The sequence below is a fragment of the Phalacrocorax aristotelis genome, chromosome 11 (assembly GCF_949628215.1).
Source record: "Phalacrocorax aristotelis chromosome 11, bGulAri2.1, whole genome shotgun sequence".
NCBI lineage: Eukaryota > Metazoa > Chordata > Aves > Suliformes > Phalacrocoracidae > Phalacrocorax > Phalacrocorax aristotelis.
In genome coordinates, this window is record NC_134286.1 from 9772449 (window position 1) to 9789789 (window position 17341).

Genomic DNA, 17341 nt, shown 5'->3' on the forward strand with positions numbered 1-17341 from the left:
TTCATCATGACAGATATTTTAATAACCCACTTCTGATGGTTGATGCGCTGATTACCAATCACACTGAAATTTGAGGCCCGACAGCAAGATTGTTTGGTGTGCTGCAAGAATATTTGGGAGAGCTGTTTCACCATGTAAACTAAGCAGTGAAGTGGAGAGGGAGGACTTTACTCAGGCTGGAGGCTGTGAACGCTTCAGGACATAGCTAGATGCCACCAAATAGTGAACATCTGCTGAGCCACAGACACTGTAGAGGCTTGAATGCCTACCCAGGCTGCAGCTTTCAGACAACTCAGTCAATGGGAAAATTATAACTGAATGGTTTCTCTTTTCTGCCCGTGTAACTTGGGTTCCTTAGCACTGCTGTCAGAGATGTGCGCGAGGTCCCTGTGCCACCCTCGGTGGACTGGGGTGGCCTTTGCTTGGTGGGCTCCAAGGGAGCGGGCTGTATGTTGTGAAGTACTGAGCAAGACTTAGGCCTGTACAGTCAGATCTGGCTGATTCCAGTGTAAATGGAGAAACTGGAGAAGAGGGCTACGGAGATGTTCAGGGGTTTGGGATGCTTGCCCTTCAAGGCTCTGGCTGATGGGGCTGGGCTGGTTTAGACTAGTGAAGGGGTGAGTTACCAGCAGGCTACAGCTACCAGGGAAGCTGCAGAAGTGACGGAGCTGGACTCTTCTTTGTAAAGGCAAATGATGTTACAAGGTACAACAGCAGCTTGGGAGGCTCAAACTGGACATCAGGAAAGACTTCTTCCCTGTGAGAAATGCATCCCTGGTCACCTGCCAGGTTTGTAGCATCTGCATCCCAGGAGGTTTTCATGCCCTGGCTAGACAAAGCTAAGCCAGGCTCATTTACTGCTGGTGATACCCATGCTTTGAAGGGGGAGGTTGGATGAGAGGCCCTGGAGATCCCTTCCCACCAACACTGCTGTGATCCCGTGCTTCAGTACCCCTGAAAGGGCATTCAAGAAGGGTGATATGATGGGGTGTGAACCCTTCCCTTCATAGCAAATATACCTTGGATTTTGAGCGTCAAAAAAGCACAGACCGACCTGTCATCACCTCACAGAGAGACACACCTATGCCAGCAGGGAGGTGGCGGGTCTGGTATCAGCAGAGACCATGCCCTGAGCATGATGGTACGCTCACTGCAAACAAACTCAATGCCTGAGTGATGTGCTGGCTCAGACCCCTTGCCTCGATGCAAACCACTGCTCTCCACCCAGCCACTCTCGGACCAAATGCAGTGCAAACCAGCTTTAGCTTTCTGTCTGCATGAATGTCTGCCTAACCATCCCTTTGGCTGCCAGCCTGAAAAATGCCAGTGTCAGAGAGGTGACAATGCAGGGACCACGTCCTGAACAGAACCAGTGTGCAAATTAAACTGAGAGAGGGCTCCTGGGACTCACCTTGCACAGAGTTACTGACCACTCTAGAAATGAATTATTGGTTAGGGAATGGATTCTGCTTGAGTGCTGACTGTTCTGGAGCAGTGGAGCTATTTTGTGCCGATTTCCAAACAAGATCTGCATGAGCAGGTGAGTGTCTGAGCTCAACTTTGTGAGATGGCAGCTCCTTGGGTCCTCCCCAGCTCCCAGCAATGCTCCCTGCCTAAATCAGTGCTGCAAGCTGCCGGCTTGCTCTGGGCATGCTGCACCTTGTGGGTCGCTTCCATGGTTGGAGTTCCACGTCGCCACAGACTCAAATGGCCCTCTGCTAGCTACCAGGGCTGCTGTCATACTGTTGATCCCAAATCAGCTCGTGAAGGGGACCTGACAATAGAGCTGGGTAGAAATGGCTTTTTCTTTTTTTAACCTTGGTTGCAACCTTCTACAAAAAAATCTCCATATTTTCAGAAGCTGCTGCTACCGGAGAAATGAACAGTGTTTTTTAAACCCTCTTTTGAGGGTTTTTGTGTGTGTTCTGCAGAAAACCAAGAATTTTTATACTTGAGTTGGTTTCTGCTTTTCTTATGGAAACAAATAGCAGTTTTCATCCAAGGGATGTTTGCTGCATGGAGCTGTTTGTTTTTGGCAAAAGGTTGCTTGTTTGGTTTTTTTTTATGAAATTGTTTACTGACAAAAAATACTCCAGCTACTGTGACTTGGCCAACTGGAAGGTCTGGCTCATTATTAATGTAATTATTTACTGTCTTGTTTGTGGCAGCAGCAAGAGTGCTCGACCCATCCGTGGGCCCATCAGTCTTAGGTGTTGTGCAGGTTCCTGTGCAGATTTGGTGACCGTGTCCAGGGATGGTGACTTGCTGGGGCGAATGGGATGGGGGTGGCACCCTGTTATCACCAAGCATCCCTTGTGCTTCCACGTGCATAGCGTGGGCTATGGGAAGGGGTGCCAGCACAGCCCCCCATGTCGGCTGTGCCACTGCTCAGCTCCGCTTGGGAGAAGCATTTGTGAGGTTTTATGTGTGTTGGACTCCTATTTTAGGAAGGAAATGTGTCAGTAGACCATAAATGTTCTGAGTGATTTACATTCACCGGTGCGGGTGCCTTATCCCAGGAGTAGATAAATTGTGGTTTAACATTTTATTTACGCTTTCAGGGAATTTAGTGTCATTGGAAAGCGCAGGGTCGATAGCCCCAGAGGGAAGCTGACTCCCGGTGGGATGGATAACCTGCAGGAAGGGCTCCACCAGCACCCCGGGTGGCTCCCCGGTCCTGCCCTGCCCAGGACACTGTGGGAGGTGTTGGAAAGCAACTTAGTTCTTAAATTGTTTTATATCTGAGTAGGTTTTAATCTGTTTCTATTTCTATGGGAGCTGGGAAGTCCTACCCTTCTGAAATATAGTAGATGGCACAATAGAGGGTTTAGCTGAGTTTTAGGTATGCAGGCGAGTTAAATTAATTAACAGTAATCTCTTTAAAATGTATGGCAGAGTAATACCAGCCTAGTCTATAGAAAGATTCTTTGGGACTTAATAAAGACCTGGGAGTAATTAATTATGCAATAACCCATGGTTAAGCAGATTATATTGGCCAGTCAGTGGGTAGAGTTTGGATTTGCCATTTTCCAGAGAGGATCCTTTGTGTTTGCTATGTGGAGGCAGTCTGCACTGGTGTCTGTGAGGGGTGTCTGTAGTCCCCAAAATTCCCATGTGGATCTCGGGTGTAATTACCCATGCTTCACTAAAGTAAAGCTATTATAGCGTAAAGCATGCAGGTACAGTTGCAAGGGAAAATGGGGTAGTTTGTTAAGAACAGATAGTTAGCTTATTACCTTATAAGCACCTATCTAAGCTCTGTTCAATTAATGAAACACGATTTAAAGCAAAAAGGATTGGTACCACCAAACCACTGAACTATAAGCTCTTCTAATTATGCAATAAGATAATGTCCACCAGATTAAAATTTTAATTAGCTTAATTTAGAAATAGAAAAAGCATTAGATTTCTAGTTCTGGAATGCCTAAAATGACCTCGGGGTGGGAGAGGATATATGAAAGTCAGTTGAGCATTGGGCATGTCCTCACGTCTGCTGTTTTCTGCCAGATGTCAGCAAATCCCAATGGGTTTGGGCTCCTGGATTTGCTTGCAAGAGGTTGTTTGGGGGGATTGTGGGGGCTCTGGGTGCAGGGGCAGTGCACAGGCGTGCCCTTGGTTTTCCCCAGCACTCATTTCCAGCCCCAGCTGCCTGCAGTCCCTCTGGCTCTGCCTTCAGAAGGCCGAAACATGCTGGCAGTAATAGGGACTTTTGTCTGGGTTTGTTTTTTCTCTTTCCTTTTCCCTATTCATAGATTTAAAGGCCAAAACACACCATTAAGTCCAACTAATCCTACATCCTGCATGACAAAGGCCATTCCGCCCATCCCCTAATTCCTCAATACCGCAGCTGACCATGACCATGTGATTATATACCTTCCTGTAAATGCACTGAGAGCCTCTGTGTGCTCCAGACACGGAGCAGGACCCCCACTGAAAACACCCAGTCTTGATTTAAAGACTTTAAGCGGTGGATGATTTATCACATCCCTCATGAAACCACTCCAATGCATAATTACACTTGCAGTAAAATAAGTCATTGGGGCTGAAAGCTTGGGGAGCTGTAACATACAAAGTGCACAGTATACAGTTGTGTTTGGTTATGAGGTAAGGAATCCAACAAATCTCTTTTATGTCTTTTCAGGGAAGAAACAAAGACGTTTGAACCATTTGCACAACATAGAAGCTCTCCAGCCCACGTCTTGAAAGGGCTAGAGGTTTGCTGGGGAAGCTTTGAGGAGAGGGAGTAATAAAGAAAAGAGGGTTTTACGATGCAAGGTCGAATGGGAAACTTTTATTGGAGGGGCTTGGCCAGCTCCTAGCCCCATTGGGGAAAGGAGGAGGAATTTGAATGTAGCGTTTTTCCCTTTTGGAAGGTCAGAGCTATTCCATACAATTGCAAAGTAGCACAAGAGAAATACTCTTATTGCTCTGTCATGGCTGTCAAAAATGGAGGAGGGGAGGAAGTCCCAAACACTACATTTCATCAAAGCCCTGAAGGTAAAAATCATCTGCTGGCGTGAAATTTATCTTAATGAGCAAAATCCAGCCAATGGAACAGGGTGCAGATGAAAGTGACAGATGGGATCATTTAAAGTTTGAGTCTTTGCATGAAAGAAAATAATATTTTTGATAAGTTATTTTTCTTCTGGTTGTTACAGTGTTCTGCATAGTGTCACAGCCTCCCACTGGCAGTCCCAGGTCTCTGGCAGATTAATTTATCCAGAGTCTCTCAAAAATTCAGAGTTAGAGGGAGCTCCTAGAAATCCTCAGCTCATGTAGACCCATGGAGTTGGTCCAACAGCCGCTGGCAAGTGGAAATAGTCTCCTTGGCCAGGAGATTTTTGCTAGGTAAGGACTGCAAGCAAAGACATGACAGGGTTTATAACCCAATGTGTGCTTTAATCTTTTAGTTACTGGAGAGTGATGGTGGATTGCTGCTAAAAATGTGTAAAGGCACAGATCTGTTGGGGAAAATGGATTCTGGTGACAGTCCTACAGGGCAAAGTGAGTAATCCTGAGTTGGACAGCCTCAAGGAGAACCTGTCCTGCATCAAGGTTCCTCCAAAGGGATGGGTGCAGCAGAGTCTGCTTTGGGAGCTCTGACTTTGAGGCTGGACTCTGAGTCTGAAGCTGTCCAGGATCAGCCCTCTAAATATATGAGCAGGCACTAATCAGGCAGGTTGGAAGAGCGTATAGAAACGTATCAATTTGTTCCCGAGTATTTTCAGACAAAAACAACTGCAAAAATTTACCACTGCTATATAAAAATATCACTTGGGACCTAGGCAGGTCCATAAAAGCTCTGTGCTGTTGGAGGATGCTTTTCCTTGTAGGAGATCTGCTGAATTTTGATGCTGAGAGGTGCTGTCGTACACCACTCAGTGTGTAGGACCGTACTGTTATTTGTTGTTTATCTTTAACAGGGAAGGATGAGCAGGAAAAGGAGTGGAATCAGCCCCATGCATTGAATAATAGCTGTCTTTACCATCACTTTGCACAGGTAATTTTTGCTACAGTAATCCAGTGCGTGCACAATATCTGTATATCAGAGCGGACACACAACAGCAGTGGGCCCTGCCACCCATGACGGGGCAGGAGCAAAAGCAGTAACCTTCTCTCCTCTGCCCACTTATTTTCTGATTCGATCAATTAGCAGTTAACAAAAGTTCAAGACTTCTCTTTTTTAAGCAGTGTTGGACTAGCTTTTACAATCTACATGGTGAATGTTTGACTATGCAGCCCTCAGCCTGGAGGATGAGGAGCTCACACTGGCATCAGATGGGTGAGGGGAAGCTGCGGCTGTGGTGGGGCTGCTGCTGGTCCCCAGCCATCCCTTCCAGAGGCCTGCAGCATCCCAAACCTACTCCAAAGCGCTGAGCAGGACGCTCGGACAATGATGGGGCCAGTCTGTGCTGCCCAGCCGGCTGACTGGGTGCTTGCAGCGTGGGGCAGGTACCTCCACATCCACCTCTGCTGCCCCAGGCAAGGATGGATCCGGCCAGGGGACACTAACCGCACGTGCGTTCCCTGCCACGCAGCTCTGTGTCAGCTGGGAAGAGAAGAAAGGGATTGCAAGGAATTTCTTCAGATGTATTCCAGCAGCGGATTAAAATAGCTGCTACTATTTTAATCTGTCGAAGTGGCAGCTAAGGCACATGCACGACTGGCAGCATCTCCCACAAAGCGGGGATTCAAAGAGCCGCCTGTGCCTTTAGTAATGCAAATGCAGGGCTGGCCATGAGCCCCTGGGAAAGCGTGGCCCCAGGCCAAGTGACCCAATGGCTAGAATTTAGGATCAGGAGGTATAAATTCGTACTGCCCTGCTTTTCTTTTAGTTATTGAGAAGTGTTGTAATGCTATGAACCCTAAGTGTTTTTGGGAAACAAGAAGAAATTGCTGTGCTCGATATTCTTTATTTACAGCCAGCTGGGGATTGTCTGCTGAATTCTGTTGTGGTGACATCTAGATTTTAAATGTTGATTTTTGGTTTTTTATTCCAGAAGTTTCAGTGTAATATATAACACCAATATTCTGTTTCCCTGTGGATTTGTGGCAGTAGAGGAGGAGGCTACAGAGAGAGGTGAGCTTTTCCTTTTTTAGGAGTCCTTTATTCATAACTGGAAAGTGAAATTCTTGCTTTGTCCCTCATTTTGATTTTGTAGGGGGATGTTTGCTGTAGGCCTTTTGCAACTGGTACAACTAGATTTGAAACAAAGGAAAGAAAATTTATTTTCACATCGTCAGAAACTGTGAATTATTTATTCAGTATCTCTGGTAAATCTGCTTTTGCAAAATCTCACTGTGAAACGAGCATTTCTTTGTTTCACTGGACTACAAGATCACTCCCTAAAGATTCATCAGCCCTCCTGCTTGGGAGGCTCCAGGAAGAAGCTGGCTTCAACGCTTCCTTTTTTTTTTTTTTTTTTGCTTCACCTTCACTTATTCATTCATTTGTTTTATAAATTAGCCTGTGATTTTTTTTCTCCTGTAGCTGATCCCCTCTCACACAGGTTAATCCCACAAGACTATGTTGCCCGAATTCAGCATCAATTTCAATACGCAAATATTTATACAGCATCTGAGATACAGTCTGCACACAGAATGACACCAAATTAAGTTAAATCGATTTTAACTACTCTAGGACTGAAGAGTGTCCAGACAAAAGGGTGGTACCAGTTTAACTAAATTTATTTCAGAACCAGAGTGATTAAACTGGATAATTTTGCTGTGAAGGGCAGATTTCATCTTTTAGATTTCTTGAATGCCTTTGGACCAAATCCCACTGTATTTACTCCACATGGGACTACCTTTTGAGATGGTATTTGGTAATATTGTGTCTTTTCCCACTGTTCATTTTAGGGCCATGTGAAATTATTTCCCCCTTAGTTTTAGGAAGATGTAACAAATATTTGTATCAGTCCTTTAATAGCTTTTCTCTCCAGCATGGAAGCACTGCTGAAGACCACTCTACATTCTCTGAGTTAGTCTCTTACTCACCTTAATCGGGCAAATGCTGCAGGTTTTGTTCTAAAGTAGGTCAGATACACCAGGTTTGCATTATATATCTTGGAAGTGGGCACAGAATGTCCGTTGCACCATATGGCCTGCAGCCCTGGGTTTTGCTGGCTCACACCCTTTCTAATTCCTCCTAATCTGCTCATAAGCACCTCCAAAAGGGTGCTTCACACACCTCACCAGTAATTTCTTCCAATGCCTAGTTGCTCTTTGGCTCTAGTGCCAGATGGTATTAATATACACATCACTGTAATTATTCAGACAAGCAAACAGTGGCAGGAGCAGTCCCAACTTCTCACTTTTCCCACTGATTCAGAGGCATACTTGAAAGAGCCCTTTCATCCCCATGGATCCTGATCCCTGGAGTTGTCCCAGGCTGTCCTCGTCAAAAGGGAATTTGATGTTTCAGCAGTTTCTCAGCCAATTTCATGCTGGGATAGGATGATATTGTCCCATCACCCGTCATTGGTGATGGGACAATATCGTTTACTCACTCTGACTGTTGCCCAGAAGCTTGGTACATGTCCAGATGCCAGCCCCACATTAAGTCCTCCTATAAAACCTTTCACAGAACTGAGATCTATGTGTGAAATGGAAATACTGCTGATGCCTTGTAACTTGAAAGCTATCCTGACTTTTGTCTGGCTCCAACTGATGGTGAAAGTCCAACATTTGCTGCAATGAACAGCCTGGATGGATGGTTTCTGATGCCGTTTGTTGGGAAGGAAGTACTTCTGAAAGCTCCTTGCACCCAGCAAGTACTGCGCAAATACCTCCCACCAAGTCCATCTTCCCGTGTGTGATTTCTACAAAGTTTATTTAGCGATCAGCAGCAAAATGAAACTGTACGGGATTATCTTGCAAGGTAGGTCCCTTGAGTTTCCAGGTAAGACCTGGCTCAAGCTTTTTAAAGGCTGCCCAGTTTCCCACACACCCAAAGAGCTTTGGGCAATATTTGTATCCAGGAGGCAAGATCTATAAGTAGGGGTAATAGCTAGATCAGTTCAATAGCTGGAAAAAACAGAGGTGCTTTTGGACACCTTAGGCTTTCCCAGACCCATCACGTGATCTGGAGCGAGATGTTACACTCGCATCAAGTGTGCTTGGTTTTAGGAACGAGCGGTGGTGATGCCATAGTGACAAGAAGCAAGGCTTTGATGCCCACATTACTAAGAATATGCAAACTTGTATTATTCCTTTGATTAGCTGCTCTCTGATATGTCAAGTCCATGAATAATCAAGCCTCATTTTCTAATTAGTTTTACTCATCACCCTGCTGCTCCATGCCTTTGCTCATTTGCATACCCTTTTTCTAGATAAGGGCCTTATTCTGTGAGGTGCTAGCAGAGTTTCTGTCCCTCTCCCACCACAGCATTTCTTTGGTCCTTTGCTGGCCATACCCTTGCTCTTGGCCCTGCTTCTCCTCCCGTGCAATGACCATCTCATTGCTCTGTGCTTTTCTACTCTAAGACCTGTTTCCTCAGGGAATGAGGCAGTGTCTTCACACTGCCTGTCCCCCAGTGATATCTTTTGACTTCATAATTCAGTTTTATCCTGCCTCAGCAAAGAAGCAAAACTATCAAAGTACTGGCTTTACACAGGTCTTACGGAAGTGGTGGTGGGTGAGGTCCTTCTGGGGTAGTGGAGGACAAGGCTGGCGCATCTGCTCCATCACTTTGAGGACCCACGATGGGAAGAGTAGTTTTGAATGCCCTGGCTGCAAACCAGTTCAGCCATCAGCTGCTCCAACTGAGAGAGAAAATTCCGTAAAAGAAAGCTGCAGCGGCTGCACTGGTGATGGCTGTGTGTGGTATTTTAATAAATATGCTATTTTCATGACATGGGAGGCTTTTCTGTAGTTGTTTCATTTACCTTCTCCCCCTTCCTTCACAGGTACTGTAAGAAGAATCACATTACAAGGAGATGTAGCAAAGCAAAGTTAATGGCTCGTTTGCATTTCTTTTAATCAAGTTATTCTAATTGTGCAAATATAGTTTCCCCTCTGATTTGAAAAAGACCTCATCTTCCCAACAGCTGTGGGTGCCCCAGCAGTCGGGGCTGCCCCAGCCCTGGCTGGGGCTGCCCCAGCCTGGTCCTGCCTCTCTGCCCAGGGGGTTCACAGCTGCCTGCACCCCTGCCTGTGCCGCTGCGGGGCAGTGGGTGCTGGGAGCTACCCTTGTTGAACAGACATGAAACCTCGATCCTTTCAATAAGCTGGAGGCATTAATGCCTAGTAAATTTCAGTTTTACACACTGACAGCCTGCTTACCTCAAAGCTGATGTGTGTTTTCTTTCTCTTAGGGCCAAGCCGCCACCGTTTGCCAGCCAAATGCAGAGGTGAAATTCAGATGCTGCGGAAACAAAGGTCTTCAGAAAATGGACAGGGATGTGATGATCCATCTCATATGAAGAGCTAACAATAGTTTCCTTAAGATGCAAAGATCAGTTTAGGGCTTGAGGCACGAGGCGTTGTATTGATCTGTCTCTGGGCAAATACCTGGTGTCTTTGCACACAATCCCCAGTCTTTCTAAACATTTCTGTGGGTAAATAAGTGGGGGGGTCAGCCCAAGATGAGATCCTGCCCCAGCTCAGCTTAGCCCTGCTCTCATATCTGCAGCAGCAGGAGGGGGCTGGTCTGGAGGCACTGGGGGAGGCTGTGCTGGGGGGAGCAGCTGCTGCTGGGGCAGGCGGCAGAGGGGACCAGCCAGCGGGAGAGGATGCTCGTAGGTGGGAGAGAAGAGGAGCACTGGCCGTACCCGTGTTCTTATCTGGGCACAGCCATGCACGCACTCACAGAGGTGGGGGGGAACCCCTGTGTCAGCAGAGGAGAACGGCGACGTGTGGGGAGTGGGAATAGGGGCCGTGTGTTTGGGGTCTGCGGGGACACCACGTGCCAGGAACAAGGCAGAGATTTTTTTTCCACTGGCATTACTAGGTGCTCAGTGGTTTTACTTCACCTCTTAAACCAGTTGCCGCGCCAGCCCGCGAAACTTGCCCATGCTGTAAAACCTTAACAGCTCTGTTCAGTCCTACTTTTATCTTGTTTGGGGTGGTTTTCATTTCTCTAGTGCCTAAGCAAATGTTTTGTGTCCCTGGATCAAAGCCAGGGAGCATCATTTACATACTGTGGGTGAGAAGGCAGCAGACTGGAGACCATCACTCATCAGAGAAAGGATGATCATTGTTTGTTTAGCCCATTCCAAAATAATGGCTCTGCTGGGAACACCAACCCAGTATGCATCACATCTTTTATAGTATATATTAATTTAGCGTAGACATTAGACCATCATTATTCCCTCCTTTTAATTCTCATGTATTAGCATTCAGGATCGGTTTTAACCCAGCACACATCTTTGTTATTTCGTAATGTAAAATAAATAAAGCTGGAGGCAAATGTATTTTTTTTAATATAAACGACTGTGAGAGAGTGATCGATATAAAGCACAGAAACATCTTTATAATTTTAAGGCTTGAATTTCAGAACACAGCGTTTTCATTAAATGGTGCAATCCATTCATTTTGGAGAGACAGATATAAACAGAAGCAAATTAACTCAGTAGTTCTCATGCCTAGAATCTTTGTGACAAAATTGCCTATTATTGTGAGTGTAAATGTTTTCAAAATATTAGAGACAACTGGAAGAAAATAGGAAAGACAGGATAGGTTGCTCAAGGATGAAAACCATAAAAACTTCCCCTCCAAACACCACATGTACCTGGTGAAATTACTTAAAGTGAATTGCAGGAGCACTGCGAGAGGCGGAGAAAGGAGGCAGGCCTTTTTCTTTTTTTCCTTTTTATGATGGATAAAGGTCTGGGAGGGTGTTTTCAAATTATTTTCTTTGCTGTCTCCTGTGTATATTGGAAAATTCAGCTCCTGGCTGATTCGCCAGGCAGATGAACAGAGGCATCACAAGCCACAGGAGAGTGAAAGCTGAGGCGCGGTGCTGGGGAGGACTGCTCCCTCCGCCTGCTCCCAGGGGTAGGAGAAGCTCCGGCATTTCCAACCCTACCTGAAATCATGGATTAGTGAGAAGGAAGGAGCGTTGCAAGATGCAGCACCTCTGTGTAACCTCTGCAGCTGAGCCAACCAGTTAAACATCGGAGCACATCAGTTAAACTGGGGGCAGCCAAACCCCAGGTCCTGTCCCAGCTGCTTCTCCTTGCAAGGACAGAAGGATGGCGGGGACGGGGTGAAAGCCTCTTTTAGCCAGAAGCCTCATTTTGTATTTCATTTTTCTAAGTCACTTGCAAGGCTGCAGTTTTCCCAGACATTAATTGCCACAACATCAGTTGCACCCAAGAGGGAAAGAAAAAAAGCCAGGCTCACTTGCTGTGCTGCTCCCCGGCCCTGTCGGGCGGTTTGCACGCAGCGGGTACGTGGTCCCGCAGGACGGCAGCTCTGCAGCTACACTCGCGGAACCCAAGGCAAGCACCGGCGTGCTCCCGTCACCAGGCCTCATCGACAGCACACCAGCAGCCGGAGGGCTGAACGTAATCTGCATATAGATATACAAAGGACTTTAATCAGAGATAAACCCACGGAGTCCTTGTTAGCATTGTTTTATTTACAGAACACTGTCACTGTGCAGAGGGGTTTCAAAATATGCTGAGAGAGACAGTGCGTGTATTTGATACCTGAACCACCTGAAACCGCGTGGGGCATCAGGCAAAGCAGCCGATGCTCTCAGCCCCCTGCCAAAACCCGGGCGCCGAGCGCGGGCTGTGGAGAGCAAGGGCAGCTCGGTGCCCAGCGGGGCCAGCCACGGAGCTGTGCACGGCGGAGGGGCTGGCCGGTGGCCTTGCAGGCGTGCCGCTGCCATTACATTGCAAGTCCCCCGCTGGAACAGGGCGCTCTGCTCCGGGTGGGCTGCCGCCACCGGGAGGTCGGGTGGGCCGGGAACGGTGCCGCCACCGGGAGCTCGGCGGGGGGGGGGGTGGGGGGGGGTGGGCCGGGAACTGTGCCCCTGAGGATACGGCACTCTCCAGCCCACCCCGTGGCAGGAGCACGGAGCGCCCCGGTGCCGGGCCTCGTTCGGAGGACCGCGTGGCCCGTGCGTGGCCACGGCGGGAGCGCGGCTCAGCCCCGTGCGCCCCGGTAGCGCACCGCGGCCGGAGCGCAGAACACTGCGCGGCCGTTACCGGCCCCACGGCCGGAGCGCGGTGCAGCCCCGGGCCCCCCGGCACGGCCGCCCCCGCCGCTGGGGCAGCGCGGCGCGGCCACGTGCGGCGGCACCGGAGAGGCCGCGGCGGGGGCCGTCCCGGCGGCGCCGGGGGGGCGTGGCCCGGCGGGAGGCGGGGCCGGGGCGGGGCGCGCTGAGGGGCGCGGCGCAGGGGCTGCCGGGAAGGGCCGGCGGCGGCGGCGGCGGCGGCGGGGCGATGGCGGCGGAGCGCGGCCGGGGCGGCCCCCCGCGGTGGCGGTGGCGGCTGTGAGCGGCGGCGGCGGCGATGCGCGGCGCTCCCGGCGACGATGGAGGACCGCTCCCACAAGGTGCTGCTGGCGCTGGTGATGCTCTTCCTCTTCGCCGTGATCGTGCTGCAGTACGTCTGCCCGGGCACCGAGTGCCAGCTCCTGCGGCTCCGCGCCCTCAGCCCCGCCACCGCCGCCGACCCGTACCGGGCGGAGGACGAGACGCCGGCGCGTTTCGTTCCCCGTTTCAATTTCTCCGCCGGCGACTTGCTGCGGCGGGTGGACTTCAACATCAAGGGGGACGATCTGATCGTCTTCCTGCACATCCAGAAGACGGGCGGCACCACCTTCGGCCGGCACCTGGTCCGCAACATCCAGCTGGAGCAGCCCTGCGAGTGCCGCGCCGGGCAGAAGAAGTGCACCTGCCACCGGCCCGGCAAGCGGGAGACCTGGCTCTTCTCCCGCTTCTCCACGGGCTGGAGCTGCGGGCTGCATGCCGACTGGACCGAGCTCACCAACTGCGTCCCCTCCGTGGTGGACAGCAAGAAGGAGGTGCGGCTCCGGCCCTCCAGGTGAGGCCGTGCGGCGGCCCCGGGCCTTCCCCGGGGGGCTTCCCGTGGGCCCCGGTCCCTCCCCGGCTCGCGGCGGCGGGGTGTGCGAGGGGCGCGGCCGGGGCGGGGCGGGGGGGTGAGCCGGGTCGCTGCCGAGCCCCCCGGCACGGAGCGGGCCGCAAACCGGGGCTGCGGCGAGGGCTCCGGGAGCCCAACCGGCCCGGGGCTGCCGCCGCGGGTGCAGCGTGCCCTGAGCTCTGCGGAGCAAACAAACCCTGACCCCCCGCTCTGCGGCCAGTTCGGTGTGTTAAATGATGTCCCGCGGGCTGTCGCGACTGTAACTGCTGGTGGGCAAAGCCGGGAGCTGCAGAGTGTCCCGGGGCGACAGACGGGCAGGCCTCGCAGCCCCACGGCTCGGGACCCCCGGGGCGGCTCTTCCACGCCTCACGCAGAAGCGGGGGTCCTCTGGCTGTCTGCAGGCTTCCCCCAGAGCTTTTCCATCTCTGGCAAGTCGCCTCGTTGTTCTGAGCTCTCCAGGTACACATGCTGTAGCTCCTGTGTATGCCAGGAATTAATGCTGGTTCTAGGAGTGTCGGTGAGGCACTGCATCTTGTTACATGTGAAGTTTAGCTTATGCAGATGGTGGCCTTGCAAAGTAAAGGTTACTCTTATGCCTCAGTATTACCCGCAACTATTTGTGTCGCCCTTCAGCTCTCACCTTGTTTATTTTGTGTTTGCATTTTTAATTTTAGTGACGCTGCTCGCTTCATCCCTGCACCTTCTTTTGAAGCTGCTACCCTCACCTCACCTGGCCGTGGCTAGCTGCTTGCCTAAATGCTGCCCCTGCCTTTCAAAAGCCCGGCTGGCTTGTTCTCCTGAGCAGCGAGGACCTGCTTCCTCAGCTCCTGGAGCTGTTTGATTATAGCAGACCTTCAGTTGTAGCAGACTGAGTAGCTTGGCCGCGGCTGTGCATGCAGCTGTACTGCGTAGGAGAACAGCTCAGGATTTTAGTGTCTTTCTGCAGCTGGGAAATTAGAAACTAGGGTATCACTCCTATTGCACTGTTAGACTAATGGCAGGTCCCCTTACAATGAGGGTACCGTTATATATCGTGCTATCTGAAGTCAAGTCTAAGCACAGATTCACTTGAAATAGAAAGCAATTTCTTTCTAGAATTCCTTTTATATAGTGTGACACTACACTGCCATCTAGTAGAAAAATGGTTAGCGTCATTATCTTCCTGTACCCAAGAAGCAGCTCTTTATGAGACTTGGCTGTTGTGGTTCCTGCGCTTTTGTTTTCCCTGCTGCTTTAAAATGTAATTGTCTCATTTTTGTGACATTCCATTTGCAAACATCAGGAACCAATTCCTTGTCCTCTGGGTCTATTAGCTTCCAGGTGTCAGGCTGCAGAGCCTTGCCGGCTACGTAGTGTATTTTACCTGTCCTATAAATATGTTGTTTGTCAGCAGAAATGGAAATTGCATAACGTGTGCTCTCTTTTGCTGAACAGCTTCCCGTGATCTAGCTTTCTCTTCCCCCAGCGGTGGGTCTGGCCTGCAGAATTGTAGCTGTGGGGCAGGGATTCCCTTCGTTCCCCAGAGGCAGGTCTGTCTGCTTGCGGTTATCCGTGCCTCTGGATAACCAGGGCTGGTCCTTGTCCTGAACCCACCGCCTAAGGCAGAAGGGAATGCCAGGCTCAGAGAGCTGAGTTTTCGTCTGTGGCTTTTGGCTGTGTGGTTGGTTGGTTTGTTCCCCCGCGCCCTGTTGGATTACCAAACATGCTTTTCTGAGTCGAAACAGAAGCATTTCATATACCTGCCCAAGAGTTCAGAGTGATGGCTCCTCATCCAGCAAACCATGTACCTCGTCATAGCCGACTTCTGAGAGGTCGCTAGACCTCGTGGCTTGGGATTGAAGCCAGGAGAGAGGGATGAAAAGGAAGCTGTGGTGATTTTTTGTTAGGTAGAGATCTACTCTCTCAGAGACTTTGAAATTATGTTATATTTTTAATAACCTAATTACGCAGCTTGCTTAATAGCTACAGTTATTCTCCCAAATAATGTCTTGACAAGCAGTTATTTGGATTGCAACTTCTAGATGTTTAAAAATACAGGAGAAGTTCTTAAATGAACAACAGTCCTTTCAAGTTTTCCTGCCCATTGTAATGCCTTGTCTCTAATTCTATTTCGTGTTCTCGATTTAGCAATGTTCAGCTGACAACTAGTTAATTAGCACCTATTTCTAGTGCTAGTAACAGACTCTAATCTGAGCACTTTCTGGACAGATGATAGCCGCTTTCAGAGCAGCGGTAGGTGTGGGATGAGCGTGCCTGAGCGGAGGCTGGCTCTGCGGCAGGGCCCGCCTGGCTGTTCCTGCGCTGGGGTTTTTGGGGGAGGCCTGGCTGTCCTGGGTGGTGTGTGCTGGGTTGGTGCTGGTGGGGAGGGAGTTGCACACGCAGCCCCGGTGTGCAAACCCCGAGAGAGGGGGGAGTGACCCGGAGGAGTGCGAGGCCCGTTTTGGGAGCATTGTCAGGGCAGGGAGCAGGGTTTCGTCAGGAGTGGAGGGCGGTTTGCTCAAGTGAAGTTTGGCTTGATGAGGGTGGGAATTCCTGCATTTATAATTGAGGTGGTTAAAAATTGGGACCTGCTGTAAGAGTGGCTTGAACTGCTTGGCAGCTGCATAATGCAGTCTGTAGTTAGTGTCTTTGGGCTGCGTAGCCTTGCCTGGGAATAGCCGAATGAGTGGTGGTGGTTCCGGCAAACTTTTTAGCTTGCACCTTTGTGTGATTACTTTGCACAGAGGTTTGTCTTGAGCGGCATAGCGAGTCTACTTGTCAGACTGCTGGTTAGCTGGGCTGTTCTGTAGGGGCCTTTTCCTTGTTTAAAAGCTGAGCCTTTGTTAGTCTGGAGGATACCCTGTCCTGGACCTAGTAATGCTCAGCACTAGGTACAGAGCATCACAGTGATATGATCTGATGGGATCAGCCTGGAAGGAGTGACCACGAAGAACCTTGTTGCCTGCAGCATTCATCCTACAGCCTCTGCTCTTAATCCCATCACTAATGTGCTTCTGTTTTCTTTGGGCATTGCAGGCTTGGAGAGCAGATTCCTGCAATGGAGCAGTAGAAATACTCAGGATGGCTGTTGTGATATCTTTTTGTTTTGGATTTAACACAATGGTGCTTTCCTGTCTATGAGCATATACGTTCCCAAAACTTGCTTTGCTGTAGTAGTGGCCTGTGCTCTGTAATTAGTAGTAAGTACCTAAATAGATCTGTCTCCTCCTTTGGTCCTTCCTTGCCCTAGAGGAACATGAATCTCTGGGCATGGGGAGAGGGATTTTTCATTTTCCTCCTTGGGTCCCATTGGAGTGTATGTTCTATATACCCCCATTCCTGCTTTTCGCCTGTTCCACCAGTGCTGCCCAGCACTGTGGCATCCGGAAATCTTGGGGAAGGGAAGGGGAAGGTGCAGGCACAGCTGATGCTTTGAGTGCTCTGGATTTGCTGCTTGGGAGGTTGGTGGAATGGGCTGATGGTGGGGGCAAAAAGGAGGGGGTTGTCTCAGCCGCTTGGCATCGGTGGTGAGAAAGGAGAAACATGCCTTTTCCTAGTCATGACTGACTGACTTGGGTCAGTTGATTGATTGTGGAAGCCTCAAAGCTTTTGGCACGCTGAACTGAGGCAGCATCCAAAGTAACTGTGTGTGAGAGCATCACAGACTGAGATTTTGCTCGGCTTGGCTAATTATTATGGGAAGTATCTACCGAACTTGTCTATAGCAATAAATCCAATGGCACCGTTGCAAGAAACAAAAGGCCTTGGGGTTAGACTGGAAAATGTAATGAGACATGGGAGCAAATAC

General features: G+C 49.8%; 1 protein-coding gene across 1 annotated transcript in view; it reads left to right on the top strand.

The window, feature by feature from the left end:
* The first annotated feature begins 12888 nt into the window (after positions 1-12888).
* HS6ST2 (heparan sulfate 6-O-sulfotransferase 2) overlaps positions 12889-17341 on the top strand; it is a 133483-nt gene continuing 129030 nt past the window's right edge. Inside the window, exon 1 of the mRNA XM_075106813.1 lies at positions 12889-13497. Within this exon, the coding sequence (XP_074962914.1) occupies positions 12986-13497 (512 nt within the window). The 5' untranslated portion in view covers positions 12889-12985. The remainder of the gene's footprint in view (positions 13498-17341) is intronic.